The sequence below is a fragment of the Bos javanicus genome, chromosome 16 (genome assembly GCF_032452875.1).
Source record: "Bos javanicus breed banteng chromosome 16, ARS-OSU_banteng_1.0, whole genome shotgun sequence".
Taxonomy (NCBI): Eukaryota; Metazoa; Chordata; class Mammalia; order Artiodactyla; family Bovidae; genus Bos; species Bos javanicus.
Window position 1 is genome coordinate 55,275,448 of NC_083883.1, and position 14,491 is coordinate 55,289,938.

Here is a 14,491-nt window from a genome sequence, read left to right on the forward strand (position 1 = left end):
ATGTGATATCATATGGTGTTTGTCAATCTCCTTCTGACGCACTTCATCAGTATGATCATCTCTAGGTCCATCCATACTTCTACAAATAGCATTATTTCATTCTTTTAATGGCTGGAAAACATACACATACACACATCACATTTTCTTTGTTCATTCTTTTGTCGATGAGCAGTTAGGTTGTTTTCACATGTTGGCTATTATTAATAATGCTGCTATGAACATAGGGGTGTGTGTATCTTTTTTCTTGAATAATTTTATTTAGTTAGTTATTTTTCACTGCACTGGGTCTTCTTTCTTGTGTGCAGGCTTTCTCTAGTTGCTTCGAGCTGGGGCCACTCTCTTACTGCGGTACATGGGCTTCTTATTGCAGTGGCTTCTCTTGTTACAGAGTTTGGGCTCTAAAGCCCGCAGGCTCCAGTAGCTTTAGTGAGTAGGCTCACTAGTTGTGGCACGTGGACTTAGTTGCTCTGCAGCCTGCGGGATCATCCCGGAACAGCAACTGAACCCATGTCCCCTGCATTGCAAGGAAGACTGTCAACCACTGGACCACCATGGAAGCTCCATGTATCTTTTTGAGTTCTAGTTTTACTTGCAATGCAGAAGACCTGGGTTCAGCTTCTGGGTTGGGAAGATCCCCTGGAGAAGGGAAAGACTACCCTCTCCAGTATTCTGGCCTGGAGGATTCCATGGACTGTATAGTCCATTGGGTCACAAAGAGTCAGACATGACTGAGTGACTTTCACTTTCACTTTTTGTCTGGTTATATGTTCAAGAGTAGGACTGCTGGATCATATGGTCACTCTATTTTTAGTAACTTGAGGAAACACCATACTGTTTTACTTAGTGGCTATACCAATTTACATGCTCACCAATAGTGTGAGAGGGAAAACAGCTTCTCATAGAAGCTGTGATCCCTTTCAACCATCCCTGGCTTAGACTCTGCAATTTCTGAATTTCCCTAAAATAATGTGAAGTCTTTCAGTCAGTTCTTCTCAATATTTAGGGTGTTTGGAAACTTGGGGGTCCTTCAGATCCCCTCAGCTAAATATTCTTTATAGAAATTGGCAGATACGTCTATCTGAAAATAACCTTGGTTCACCAAAGAATGGAGAAAATTTGAGTGAATTTTAGGTGTTCCCTGAAGGTTATCTGAAGGAGTAAATGAGAAGTGCCCACACTGCTGCTCACCCAGCTTGCGTTTAATAACAGAGCTATTTATGATTATCATTGTTACTAATCTCACTCTGATGCAGGTATTTATAAAAGAGATGGATGGCCTGGGACTTAACATATCTATTGAGTAGAATCCAATTCAAACTTTTTTTTTATGCAAAGGTCATTTATAATCCTGAGAGAAGTATGGTGAAAGGGATCTTTGTCAAAGTGAACAAGGAGGTAAACACTCTTCAAAGAGTCCTCACCTTGGTGGCCAGAGGTATATAGGAAAAGTTTGGGCATCAAATAAATGGGATGGGAGAGAGGCATGGGAAACTCTGAAAGATGGAGAAAGGGTCTCCCTTTATTTCTTAACTTAAACTTCAAAAGATTCCCCCTGTGGTGCAGGTGGTCACTCCTGATTGTGGCAGAACCTGAAACCCCAATACAAGCTTCTGCATTTATATGGGAAAGGCATTGGTTTTTTTATGTGTTTGATTTTACTTTTGCATTTTTTTAGTTTTTACTTTTATTATGATGATCATTTAATTTTAGTTGTGTGTGTGTGCACGCTGGGTCTTTGTTGAGGCACAAGGGCTTAGTTAACCAGTGGCATATGAGGTCTTAGTTCCCAAACAGGGATCAAATATCTCTTGCATTGGAGGGCAGATTCATAACCACTGGACCACCAGGGAAGTCCCTAGAAAGGTGCTGGTTTTAATGAAGAGATAAATACATTTTATTTCTGTGCCTTTGATGTTACCCTGATCATCATCTATACTGAACTTGGTTAAGTTTGAAGAATTAGAAATTATCTATATTTACTTAGAAAGGTCAATCCTAAAGGAAATCAAACCTGAATATTCACTGGAAGGACTGATGCAGAAGCTGAAGCTCCAATACTTTGGCCACCTGATGTGAAGAACTGACCCATTGAAAAAGATTCTGATATTGGCAAATATTGAGGGCAGGAGAAGAGGGTGACAGAGGATGAGATGGTTGAATGCCATCACAGATTCAATGGACATGAGTTTGAGCAGACTCTGGGAGATAGTGAAGGACAGGGAAGCCTGATGTGCTGCAGTTTATGGGGTGACAAAGAGTAGAACATGACTTAGCGACTGAACAATAGCAACAAATCAGAAAGGAGCCAATAAGATTATTGTTGGCTTCCAAGACCCCTAGAAAATGACTGGGGCTATTTTCCATCTGGAAGGTGTCCTCAATGAGAAAAAAATTTTAGGAAAACCTCTCCTGATAGCACATGCCCCTGGGTGACAGGGTTATTTGCCAGTGACCCACACTTATTTTTCTCTGATGCTTTGTTCTCAAAGAGCTCATAGTGCCCACCTTCAGTGGCTGTCAGTGTGGCAAATGTCTGATCCCAGGCCTCACACTCCTCCATCTTCTCACAACCTAGATTTAATCTTTTCATGTGGCTTTCTGGGCTGACCCCAAATTTCTGGGGGGAAACACCCTCAACGATAACACTGTCTTTTGTAAGTCACCATATTTTACTTTCTAAATATTACCCAGAATAACATCTTTAAATCTCCCTGTTTCCTGCTGCTGCTGCTAAGTCACTTCAGTCGTGTCCAACTCTGTGCAACCCCATAGACGGCAGCCCACCAGGCACCCCCGTCCCTGGGATTCTCCAGGCAAGAACACTGGAGTGGGTCGCCATTTCCTTCTCCAATGCCTGAAAGTGAAAAGTGACAGTGAAGTCGCTCAGTCGTGTCCAACTCCTAGCGACCCCATGGACTGCAGCCTACCAAGCTCCTCCGTCCATGGGATTTTCCAGGCATGAGTACTGGAGTGGGTTGCCATTGCCTTCTCCCCCTCTTTCCTAAAAGAAAAAAAAAAACTTTACATTGTTGTAATCATTCACATGGTCTGTCTGGGAATGCCCAGCTCCAAACTGTCCTGACACACTCTTACATCTCACTGAAATTTTGACCTGTTCACCTTCAGAGAAGGCTTGGCCTAAGCCTGGAAAACCATCCACATCCCCCAAAGCTCTTCCTTTGCTGCCTGAATAGGCTCACAATCCCCTGTGTTTCCTACATAACACCTGAGTGACAAGCTGATACAGGGGTTCATGTATTTTGTTTACATCCTGGGAACAACAGGATTGTTTTCATGAAGCTGTTAATTGAGGAACATTTTGATAGTTTTTATATGGGCAAAGTTCCCTCAACAATAATGCTTTCAAGTTATGTTTTTTCTTGTTCAATGACTGAAACCAATAATTTTTTGCCCAACCAAACCCAGGAATATAACTGAGCGTATTGGTCAAAATCAACCAAGGTTTGTGGAGTGAATCCATCAATGAATCTTTGATTCCTTCTCCATCATTCCTTCTGTTCCCCGTATGTATATCTGTTTCAGTCACCTAAGGTGGAGAAAAATGAAGATCCAATCAGGACCAAGGACCAAGGGCCATCTATAATCTAATCAGGTACCCCTTTCTGATTGTGTTAATCACACAGAGAGATGATGAGATCAGAAATGTCTATAAGATTCTCAGCCTCTGAAGAAAGGATGCAGGATCTTCTGGCTCCAGAGTCACTGGCTGGATCTTCCATAGAGTCTGTGGTCTGAGTCCCACACCAACCACATCACACAAGTAAGTTATTGTCAGTACTATTCTTATATGGTGTTAACTGACTTTACAAGTAGCCTGTAACTCCACATGGCATGGAGAGTTTTTCTTTTTTAATTATTTCCTTTCAGATGAGATTTCAGGTTTCCATTTATCTCTCAATGTTGTTTTCCCTGAGTCCCAAATATTTTGATTTGTACTGTAGTTGAAATAATTTTTAAATGTCTTTACTAGGAAGATATTTATAATAAAATGTCTGTAATATTAGCTCTCAAAATTTAAAATACTTCTTTTATGTACACATGACATGTCCTGAGTATTTCTTTCATCTTTACCATCCAGCTTAACTAAGGATGGGGACTCGCTGCTTCACATGACAGTCCTCTTTCCATAGACTTAAGGCTCTAAATGACTATCTAAAAGTCTTCCCAAAATAAAGCTTGAGGTCAGCTTTCAGGACCTTGGTAACTTTCCCAGTGGGACATGATTTAAGCAAAGCAGCAGATGGATTTCAATGTGCTAGTGGTTGAAATGCTTGTTCTGAATCCAGTAGGGGAAAAGTTACAGCTTTGTGCTCACTGAGCCCACAGTGTCATATGGGCCAAGTAAGATGCTTTCACCCTTGCCAGTGCACAGACCTTGGCCTTGAGTAGGTTCTTCTGAAGGGTAGGGAGACAGTCTAAGGTGTGCCTCTACTTGGTCTGAAGCCAATGCCTTGTTCTCTGACAGTTTACACAGTATTCCTTTTGGCATAGAGTCAGCATGAGTGTACGGACCCCACCCAGACTCCTGGACCTGGCGGGAATGCACCTGCTGAGGGATGATGACTTGGCCTTTTCTGCTCTGGAACAGCTGCCCGTGGAGCTCTTCCCACCCCTCTTCACTGAGGCCTTCAATGGGAGACACACTGAAATTCTGAAGGCTATGGTACAGGCCTGGCCCTTTGCCCACCTGCCTCTGGGGAGCCTCATTGACCTGCCTCATGTGGGGCCCCTACAAGCAGTGCTAGAAGCCCTTGATGTCCTGTTTGTGCAGAAGGTTTGCGCCAGGTGAGTCTGACTTAGGTAACCTAGCAAAATCCAGGGTGTCTCAGGGGAAACACCTGGGGTGATGAAAACTGGGTGGGAAAGGGATGGACCAGAGGGATCTGAAGAAGGCAATGTAGAAGCCTAGAGGCCTTGCCTCACCAAGGGAAACACGTTTGGGAAGTGTAGGTGTACCTACAATTAAAAAAAAAAAAAAGCCTAAAGAACATGCCACACCTCCTCACAATGATGCTAAAAGTTACTAGAAGTGGGGAACCAGAAAAGAAGGGAGGGGTAAGGGAGATGGAAGAAATTGAGTCAGAGAGGGAAGAAGGCACGGCAGCAAGTGATGTCAGGAATCTGAAGTTACAGCACAGTTGGGAAGTCTGTTTTCAAATTTGTAGACCAATGTTTCATTCTGGGTGGATTTTAATGCTTCCCCACCAATCTTCTTTTTCTCAATAGGAGATGCAAACTGCGGGTGCTAGATTTGCGGGACACTGGTCATAACTTCTGGAACATGTGGTCTGGAGCCAGTACTCACAGATGCACAAGCTCAGGAAGAACACCAGTAGCTGAGCCCAGGTCAATGACAATGCAGCATGTGGCGCCACTGAAGGTTTTTATAGACCTTTCCTTGAAAAAGAGGACCCTGGACAACTTCCTCACCTACCTCCTTAGGTGGGTGGAGCAGAGAAAAGCTTCCATCCACCTGTGTTGCAAGAAGCCGAAGATCGTCTCAATGCCAATGGGCAATATCGTGAAGGTCCTGAGCATGGTGCAGCTGGTCTGTATCCAGGAGGTGCAAGTGAGTTGCACCTGGAATCTGTCCACCCTGGCCACATTTGCTCCTTTCCTGGGCCACATGAGTAATTTGCAGAGATTCTGTCTCTTCCCCATCCAAGTATCTGCCTTCAAGAAGCAGGAGCACGATCACGTTGTACAAATTACCTCCCAGTTCCAGAGGCTGGGCCACCTCCGGGATCTCCATCTGGAGTCTCCCTCCTTCCTTGAAGGCTGCCTGGACCAGATAATCATGTGAGTGTGGACCACTGGCTAGGTAACATTGAACATAGCATTAGAATATCAAATGCACTCTCTCCTGAAGTGTGATATCCTGTAACCACACAAATCAATTTGGGGGTAAATTGGTGTAATGGTTCTTGAAAGGGACATTTCCACTGTGGTGGTACAATTTATTGACTGGAATGGTTGATCTAGCACTAAAGGGATTATAATTTCTACCTTCAGCAGAGGTATCTATGTTCAAATCACTTAAAATATAGGAAATAAAGAGGGCACTGAAGTGGGGAAACCACAGCAAACCAGAGCAATTCTGAAGAGAAGCTCTATGCTCATCAGATTACTGACCAAAATGAGCCTGTCTTAAATCCCCATCTGTAAAATATTTTTATTTTTTGCTCCAGATACATTAATTCGTGTATGGGAAAAGTATGATTCTGGAGATGATGTTAATCGAGCTGAGAGAAAAGGGTAGTAGAAAGTGGTAGAAAGTTAGCAGGGATGTAAGTGAGCCCCTCTAGACAGGCATCACATTTGATGTTGTGAGATCTTGTGTAAGTTGCTTCTTTATGCATGTCTCCCTAAAGCCTCAGTGGCCAGAAGTATTGGCCTCTGAAGCCCAACTTTGGATTGAAGGAAGCCTTAGCTGAAACCATTTTCTATCTCATCACCTAGTACTAAAAACCAGTGATGTCTATGCTTGATTGACACTCCGTGTCCAGCTCCTCTGAGTACATTCTAGGGCATTCCATTATATTCATTCATCCTCATAAGGAAGTAGAGTATGTTATAGTTTGTTTGATAAATGAAGAAGAGACCTTTCAATGTTCTATGAATTGACTCAGATACATAGTGAAAGTGACAAGACTAGCCTAGAGAGATACTGGGCAATCAATGTATTGACCCTCATCAGACTTAACATTAGCCCTGTAGAAACCATTTTTATATCACCTGTAGACATCAGTTTTAAGAACTGATTTCTTGGTTTCTCCCCAGGTGCCTGAAGACTACCTTGGACAACCTCTCAATAATGAACTGCCAGCTTACAGAATCAGACTTGACCCATCTGTCCCGTTGTCCGAACATCTGTCAGCTAAAAAGCCTGGAACTGAATGGTGTCACCCTAATGGACTTTAATCCTGAGCTGCTCCAAGTTCTGCTAGAGAAAGTTGCAGCCACCCTCCAGGAACTGTATTTAGACCAGTGTGGGATCCAGGACTCTCAGTTTGAGGCCATCCTGCCATCCCTGAGCCGCTGCTCCCAGCTCAGGTCCTTCAGCCTGTGTGGGAATATCCTCTCCATGGCCGTCATGGAGAAGCTGCTGCGACAAACCGCTGGGCTTTCCTGTTTAAGTCAGGAGTGGTATCCTGCCCCTCGGGAGAATTACAGCCCTCAAGGTATTCTTCTAGATGGCAGACTTCCCCAGCTTCAGACTGAGCTGTTGGAGATTCTGAGAGACTTAGGGCAGCCCAGGACCATTTGGCTAACATTCAGCCCCTGTCCTCACTGTGGTGATGACATATGCACTCACATGGAGCCCATTATATACAGCTATAATAACCCTGCCTAGGTGGTTGCCTCCATTGGAAGTTTTCTTCTGGGCTCTTGGAAACTGAAATCTAGGACATGGCCACGTCATGAAGTGAAAACAGAGCTATGGTTTCAGACATCAGCTCAATGTGAATGGGAAAAGGAAGGGTGATCCAGCAAGGCTGCAGGATTGTAGTGGGAAACGTAGGCTCTGGGAGGTGATGGAACTTTCAGAGTTATGGGTTTATAGCATCAGAAAAATGAATCTCATTTTCTGGAGGGAAATTTGGGGTGTACATATTGTCATTGTCTCTGAGGGGATGATTGTAAAATAATGGTCAGAAATAAAGAAACTTTCAGTGTACATGGACTGGTGCCCTTCATGATATATTATTCTGTTCTCTGTTTCCACCTCAGAAATCTCCAGTGACTGATGGAAGGAAACATACCAAATAGTCTATGATCTGAAACCCTACTATTCCCACTAGTTCTCTATTCCATTGTGGACATCTTTTATCTCTTTACTTACTTCCGTGGCTATTCAGTGGATTGATGCACACAATAAGGGAAAACTACTCAGAGGCCAATGAGCCACTGGAGCGAAGAGCTCTTGGCAGGATCATCACTGCTGGCTCACGCTGTGGCCCTGGACATGAGCAGTTCTCATGGTTCTCCTGGTGGGTCCATAGGTCTCAGTTCCTGGCCTTTCCGTGCTGGGAAAGGGCTTCACTATGCAAGTCAAGGCTCTCAGTTCTGGAAAGCATCATCCACACTGCAAATGAGCCAGAATCCCTTGTCCTCATCAACCCATGCCTGCCATGAGTGTGAGTTGTCCTTCTTGAATTAAACTAGTGTGACCAGTAAAGACATACAATGTCCTTTGATCAAATACTAAAATCACACAGGCATATATCATGGTTTTACTATTTCTGAACCACATTAAGGAATGATATCCTGGACGTCCCTGGTGGTCCAGTGGTATGAATCTGCTTGCCAGTGCAAGGGACAGGGATTGAACCTTGGCCCACATGCTCTGGAGCAACTAAGCGCATGAGCCTGTGCGCCAGAGCCTGTGAGCTGCAACGACTGAGCTCACATACCTCAACTACTGAAGCCTGAGAGCTCTAGGGCCCTCAGGCCCCAACTACTGAGAGGGCATGCTGCAAATACTGAGTCTCCACCACTCAGAGTATGTGCTGCTCAACAAGAGAAGCCGTGGGCCCACGCACCCAAATGAACAGTACCCCCTACTCACCACAACCAGAGAAAACCGGGGCACAGCAACAAAAACCCAACTCAACAAGAAGTAAAAAATTAATTAATTAATTAAAGAAAAATAAATTTTATCCTTTTGTGGGGTAGGTCATGTTATTGAGAGATGGACACTGTTCCTATAATACCTACTATCTCTTCCAAATAGGGAAGACTAGTACAGCATGTTTTATCATCAATTTATCAGCCTATATAAAAGAAACACTTCCTAAATACATCTTATCCCTCGTAGGCAACTCTCCCTACCCTCAGTTCCACATCCTCAGATTCAAGAGACTGCAGATGATGTAGTGTTACATTTATTATAGTAAAATTTCCATGAGTAAGTGGATCTGAGCAGTTCAAAGGCATGATGGTCAAGATTCTTCTGTACATTAGGGAAATGGGTTCACACCATTAAGAGATGGAGTCCCACAGTCTGCTCTCTGTAAGCGAGAGAACAAGCAAAGTCAGGTATATTACTCAGGCCAAGGCTTAGGGCTAAAAACTGGGGGAGCTGATGATGTAACTCAAGGCTAAAGGCCTGAGACCCAGGGGACCTGGGTAAGTCCTGGCATCTCAAGTCTCAAGAGCCAGAAGCTGTTATGTTCATGGGCAAAAAGAGAAAGAGGGAGAGAAGATGCTGTCTTGTTCCATTCAGGACCCCAGGAATTGGATAAAGTCCACACACATTAGTGAAGGCAGATGTCTTCACTCAGTTGGTGGATTCAAATGCTCATCTCTTTCAGAAACACCATCTCAGAAACAGCTAGAATCAATGCCACATAAAATTAATCAACACAGAAACCATAAAAAAAGGGCACTCAAATGAAGGCTTATTGCTGAGGATTCTGGGGCTGTTTTGTTTTTGTTTTTGGCTCTGTTGATGGAGTGGACCTTGGGCTGGGGACGTCTTAGGCAAGAGGCACCACTTGTCCATTAAATGGAGGTAATGATGAAAACACAGCAAATGGAGTTTTTATAGGATCAATGAGATGATGCATGTTGAGACCTTGGCACTGGACCTGGCACACAGGACGAGCTCAGTAAATGAGTCCTTTCCTTCTTTCCCTCTACTAGCCCCAGGATTCTTCATTCCTCATGATTACCCTCTATTCCTTCAACAAGAAGGAAAGAAGAAAGGACTCAGCATTTACATGAGGACACCAATAAATCAGAATTCCCCCAAGCTGCTTTAGCAGCCAGCACAGGGACAAGCAGTGGGAGGTCATAGGAAAGATTCCACTCCTCTCTAATGATGGACATGCTGAGCCTCAAGACTCTTAGGCCACTTGCTGGGAGATCAAACCAGATAACTCCCCTGGTGACTCAATCGTAAACAATCCGCCTGCCAATGCAGCAGACACAGTTTCAGTCCTAGCATCAGGGCAATCCCTTGGAGTAGGGAATTGCAACCCACTCCACTATTCTTGCCTAGGAAATCTCATGGACAGAGGAGTCTGGCAGGCTACAGTCCATGGAGTCACAAAGAGTCAGACACAACTTACCAACTAAACAAGTGTAATGAGCTGATCTGTAGTGTCAACCATCTCTAACATCAACTGTAACGTAAGTGGTCATCAAATTAAATTAACCTATTCCTGTGGATTTTAGTTCACTTATTCCTAAAGTGTCAATGTTCACTCTTGCCACCTCCTTCCACTACCACATCCAATTTGCCTTGATTCATGGACCTAACGTTCCAGGTTGATCTTTACAGCATTGAACTTAATTTCACCACCAGACACATCGACAACTGAGTGACTTCCCTGCTTTAGCCTACTCTCTTCATTCTTTATGAAACTGTTTCTCTGCTCTTCCCCAGTAACATGTTGGACACTTACCAACCTAGAAGATTCAGATTTCCAGAGAATACCAAGGCAAGATAAGAAAGATTTCTTAAGTGAACAATGCAAAGGAATAGAGGAAAACAATAGAATGGGAAAGACTAGACATCTCTTCAAGAAAATTAGAGATACCAAGGAATATTTCATGCAAAGATGTGCAAAATAAAAGATGAAATGGCAAGCACCTAATAGAAACAGAAGAGATTAAGAAGAGATGGCAAGAATACACAGAAGAACTATACAAAAGAAAAGTCTTAATTATTGGATAACCACAATGGTGTGTTCATTTGCGTAGAGTCAGACATCCTGGAGTGTGAGGTCAAGTGGGCCTCAGGAATCATTACTATGAACAAAGGTAGTGGAGGTGATGGAACTCCAGCTGAGCTATTTCAAATCGTAAAAGATGATGCACTTAAAGTGCTGACCTTAATATGCCAATGAAAGGGTTAATAGCTAGGTAGGTCTCCCTAGGGAGGCCAGAGGTCCCCAGGCCTCAGGAGGAGACAAAGGGCAAACATCCGATACTTTTTTTCTACACTCCTCTGCTCCAGCTTTAGGCACATAGGAGGGTCCTTTAATTCTGTGTTGCTATGATGTTAATCAGTTCTGCCTGAAAGTAACTTTTTTCCAACCTTGAGTTGTGAATTTCCCAACCAAGTAATACATCCTACTCACAGGAAATATTTTTCTTAAGCTATGTTAATAAAACTATGTATCTTGTTTGGACGCCTGTTTTCCTTTGAGACTTACACAACATATCTCGCCCATAGACACCTCCTCCAGAGAGGACTCCCCTTGTGCAGATATGTATGTTACGGGAGAGAGCTGCACCAGCTCTCTCAGCCTTGAGTTGTTTCTTTTATCTATGATCAACAGCTTGCTAAGGAGTATAAGATGCCTTGGTGAAAACTGGCAAGGGGGTGCTTTCCCACCTCCTTCTAATGTCTACGTCAGAAGCTTTCTCTATCTCTCTTATACTTTAATAAACTTTGTTACACAAAAGCTCCGAGTGGTCAAGGCTTGTCTCTGGCCCCAGATTGAAATCCTCTCCTCCTGAGGCCGAAAATCCCTGCATGGTTCACAGCTCACAGCCTCAACCTATCATCTTGGGGGCTTGTCCAGGATCCCAAGAGAAGGTGTGAGCTTTCATCAATTACCATCAAATTTGGATAACTCAGCAGGGGCTATAGGACTGGAAAAGGTCAGTTTACATTCCAATCCCAAAGAAAGACAATGCCAAAAATTGTTCAAATTACTGTACAATTGCACTCATTTCATTTGCTAGCAATATAATGCTCAAAATCCTTCAAGCTAGGCTTAAGCAGTACATGAACCAAGAACTTACAGATGTAAAATCTGGATTTAGAAAAGGCAGAGGAATAAGAGATCAAATTGCCAACATTCATTGGATCATAAAAAGAGCAAGGGAATTTCAGGAGAACGTTTGTTTCATTGACTATGCTAAGGCCTTTGACTGTGTGGATCAAAACAAACTGTGGAGAATTCTTAAAGAGATGGGAATACCAAACCCCCTTACCTGCCTCCTGAGAAACGTGTATGCAGGTCAAGAAGCAACAATTAGAATTCGACATGGAACAACGGACTGGCTCAAAATTGAGAAAGGTGTGTGTCAAGGCTGTATACTGTCACCCGCTTATTTAACTTCTATGCAGAGTACATCATGCGAAATGCCTAAGTTACAAGCAGGAATCAAGATTGCAGGAGAAACATCAACAACCTCAGACATGCAGATGATACTACTTTAATGCAGAAAGTGAAGAGGCACTGAAGAGCCTCTTGATGAGGGTAAAAGAGGAGAGTGAAAAGCTAGTTTAAAACTTAACATTCAGAAAACGAAGATCATGGCATCTGATCCCAACACTTCATGGCAAATACATGGGGAAAAAATGGAAACAGTGACAGACTTTATTTGCCTGTGCTTCAAAATCACTGTGGTTGGCGATTGCAGCCATGAAATTAAAAGATGCTGCTCCTTGGAAGAAAACCAGTGACAAATCTAATTAACATATTAAAAAGCAGAGACATCACTTTGCTGACAAAGGTCCATATAGTCAAAACTACGGTTTTTCCAGTAGTCATGTAAGCATGTGAGAGTTGGACCATAAAAAAGGCTAAACACCAAAGAATCGAAGCCTTCGAACTGTGGTGCTGGAGAAGACTCTTAACAGTCCCTTGGACAGCAAGGAGATCAAACCAGTCAATCCTAAAGGGAATCAACACTGAATGCTCATTGGAAGGACTAATGCTGAAGCTGAAGCTCCAATACTTTGGCCACCTGATGCAGGGAAAGATTTAGAGCAAGAGGAGAAAGGGGCAACAGAGGATGAGATGATTGGATAGCAACACTGACTCAATGGATATGAGTTTGAGCAAACTCATGGAGATAGTGATTGGCAGGGAAGCATGGCATGCTGCAGTTCGTGGGGTGGCAAAGAGTCAGAATTGCTTCAACAACAAACAAATGCTTGTTTAGTATAAATAGTTGTGCTGTGATCTATATAAATATAAAAGGTATAAACTGTATTTACAAATTATAAAGAAAGTTTAGTAGTTTTAAAGAGTGCATGTGGATATTTTTGAAAAATGTTCAACTTGGTTTGGAATCGCAAAAGAAAAGTATCTTTAAAACTGATTTTAAAGATCATTCAAAAAGAAGAGTTTCTTCTTTAAAAAATATTTAGAATAATACTTTCAGAGCTATATTAAAATTGTCTTTTTTTCTTTTTAAATTTAATTTATGTACTCATTTTAATTGAAGGATAATTACTTTGCAATATTGTGATGGTTATTGCCATGCATCAATAGTAATTGATCATAGGTTTTAAAGTAGACTTTATATTGTAGAGCAGTTTTGTGTTCAAAGTAAAACTCAATATAAGGTAAGGGAGTTTCCCTTTAAATCCTGCCTCCAGCACATGGGTCACCCGCCCAGCTATCAGCATTCCCCGCTGGATTGGCATCCTTGTTATAAATGATGAACCTACACTGACATGTCATTATCACCCAAAGTAGACAGCTTATACTGAGGCTCCATCTTGGTGTTGTGAGATCTAAGAATTTTGTCAAGTCTATTCTACAACAGATTGTTCAGTTCACTTCAGTTCAGTTCAGTCACTCAGTCGTGTCCGACTCTTAGCAACCCCATGAATCGCAGCACGCCAGGCCTCCCTGTCCATCACCAACTCCCGGAGTTCACTCCGACTCACGTCCATCAAGTCAGTGATGCCATCCAGCCATCTCATCCTCTGTCATCCCCTTCTCCTCCTACCCCCAATCCCTCCCAGCATCAGAGTCTTTTCCAATGAGTCAACTCTTTGCATGAGGTGGCCAAAGTACTGGAGCTTCAGCTTCAGCATCATTCCCTCCAAAGAAACCCCAGGGCTGATCTCCTTCAGAATGGACTGGTTGGATCTCCTTGCAGTCCAAGGGACTCTCAAGAGTCATCTCCAACACCACAGTTCAAAAGCATCAATTCTTCGGTGCTCAGCCTTCTTCACAGCCCAACTCTCACATCCATACATGACCACAGGAAAAACCATAGCCTTGACTAGACGGACCTTTGTTGGCAAAGTAATGTCTCTGCTTTTCAATATGCTATCTAGGTTGGTCATAACTTTCCTTCCAAGGAGTAAGCGTCTTTTAATTTCATGGCTGCAGTCACCATCTGCAGTGATTTTGGAGCCCAAAAAGTAAAGTCTGACACTGTTTCCACTGTTTCCCCATCTATTTCCCATGAAGTGATGGGACCGGATGCCATGATCTTCGTTTTCTGAATGTTGAGCTTTAAGCCAACGTTTTCACTCTCCACTTTCACTTTCATCAAGAGGCTCTTAATGTTCCTCTTCACTTTCTGCCATAAGGGTGGTGTCATCTGCATATCTGAGGTTATTGATATTTCTCCTGGCAATCTTGATTCCAGCTTGTGTTTCTTCCAGTCCAGCGTTTCTCGTGATGTACTCTGCATATAAGTTAAATAAGCAGGGTGACAATATACAGCCTTGACCTACTCCTTTTTCTATTTGGAACCAGTCTGTTGT

The 14,491-nt window shown here is 43.0% G+C and overlaps 1 protein-coding gene across 1 annotated transcript; it reads left to right on the forward strand.

Moving 5' to 3' along the window:
• Positions 1-4,519: 4,519 nt before the first annotated feature.
• LOC133227368 (PRAME family member 27-like) lies at positions 4,520-11,575 on the forward strand. Its single transcript, XM_061381811.1, has 4 exons — positions 4,520-4,806; positions 5,248-5,820; positions 6,802-7,202; positions 11,556-11,575. The coding sequence occupies exons 1-4, from the start codon at positions 4,520-4,522 to the stop codon at positions 11,573-11,575; spliced, it is 1,281 nt and encodes a 426-aa protein (XP_061237795.1).
• The last annotated feature ends 2,916 nt before the right edge of the window (positions 11,576-14,491 follow it).

Excerpts from the sequence above, each read along its gene's own strand:
- LOC133227368 (XM_061381811.1), top strand. The coding sequence starts at position 4,520 with ATGAGTGTACGGACCCCACCCAGACTCCTGGACCTGGCGGGAATGCAC. Across the intron at positions 4,807-5,247 it reads GTGCAGAAGGTTTGCGCCAG|GAGATGCAAACTGCGGGTGC; the intron begins GTGAGTCTGACT and ends TTTTCTCAATAG. Across the intron at positions 5,821-6,801 it reads TGCCTGGACCAGATAATCAT|GTGCCTGAAGACTACCTTGG; the intron begins GTGAGTGTGGAC and ends GTTTCTCCCCAG.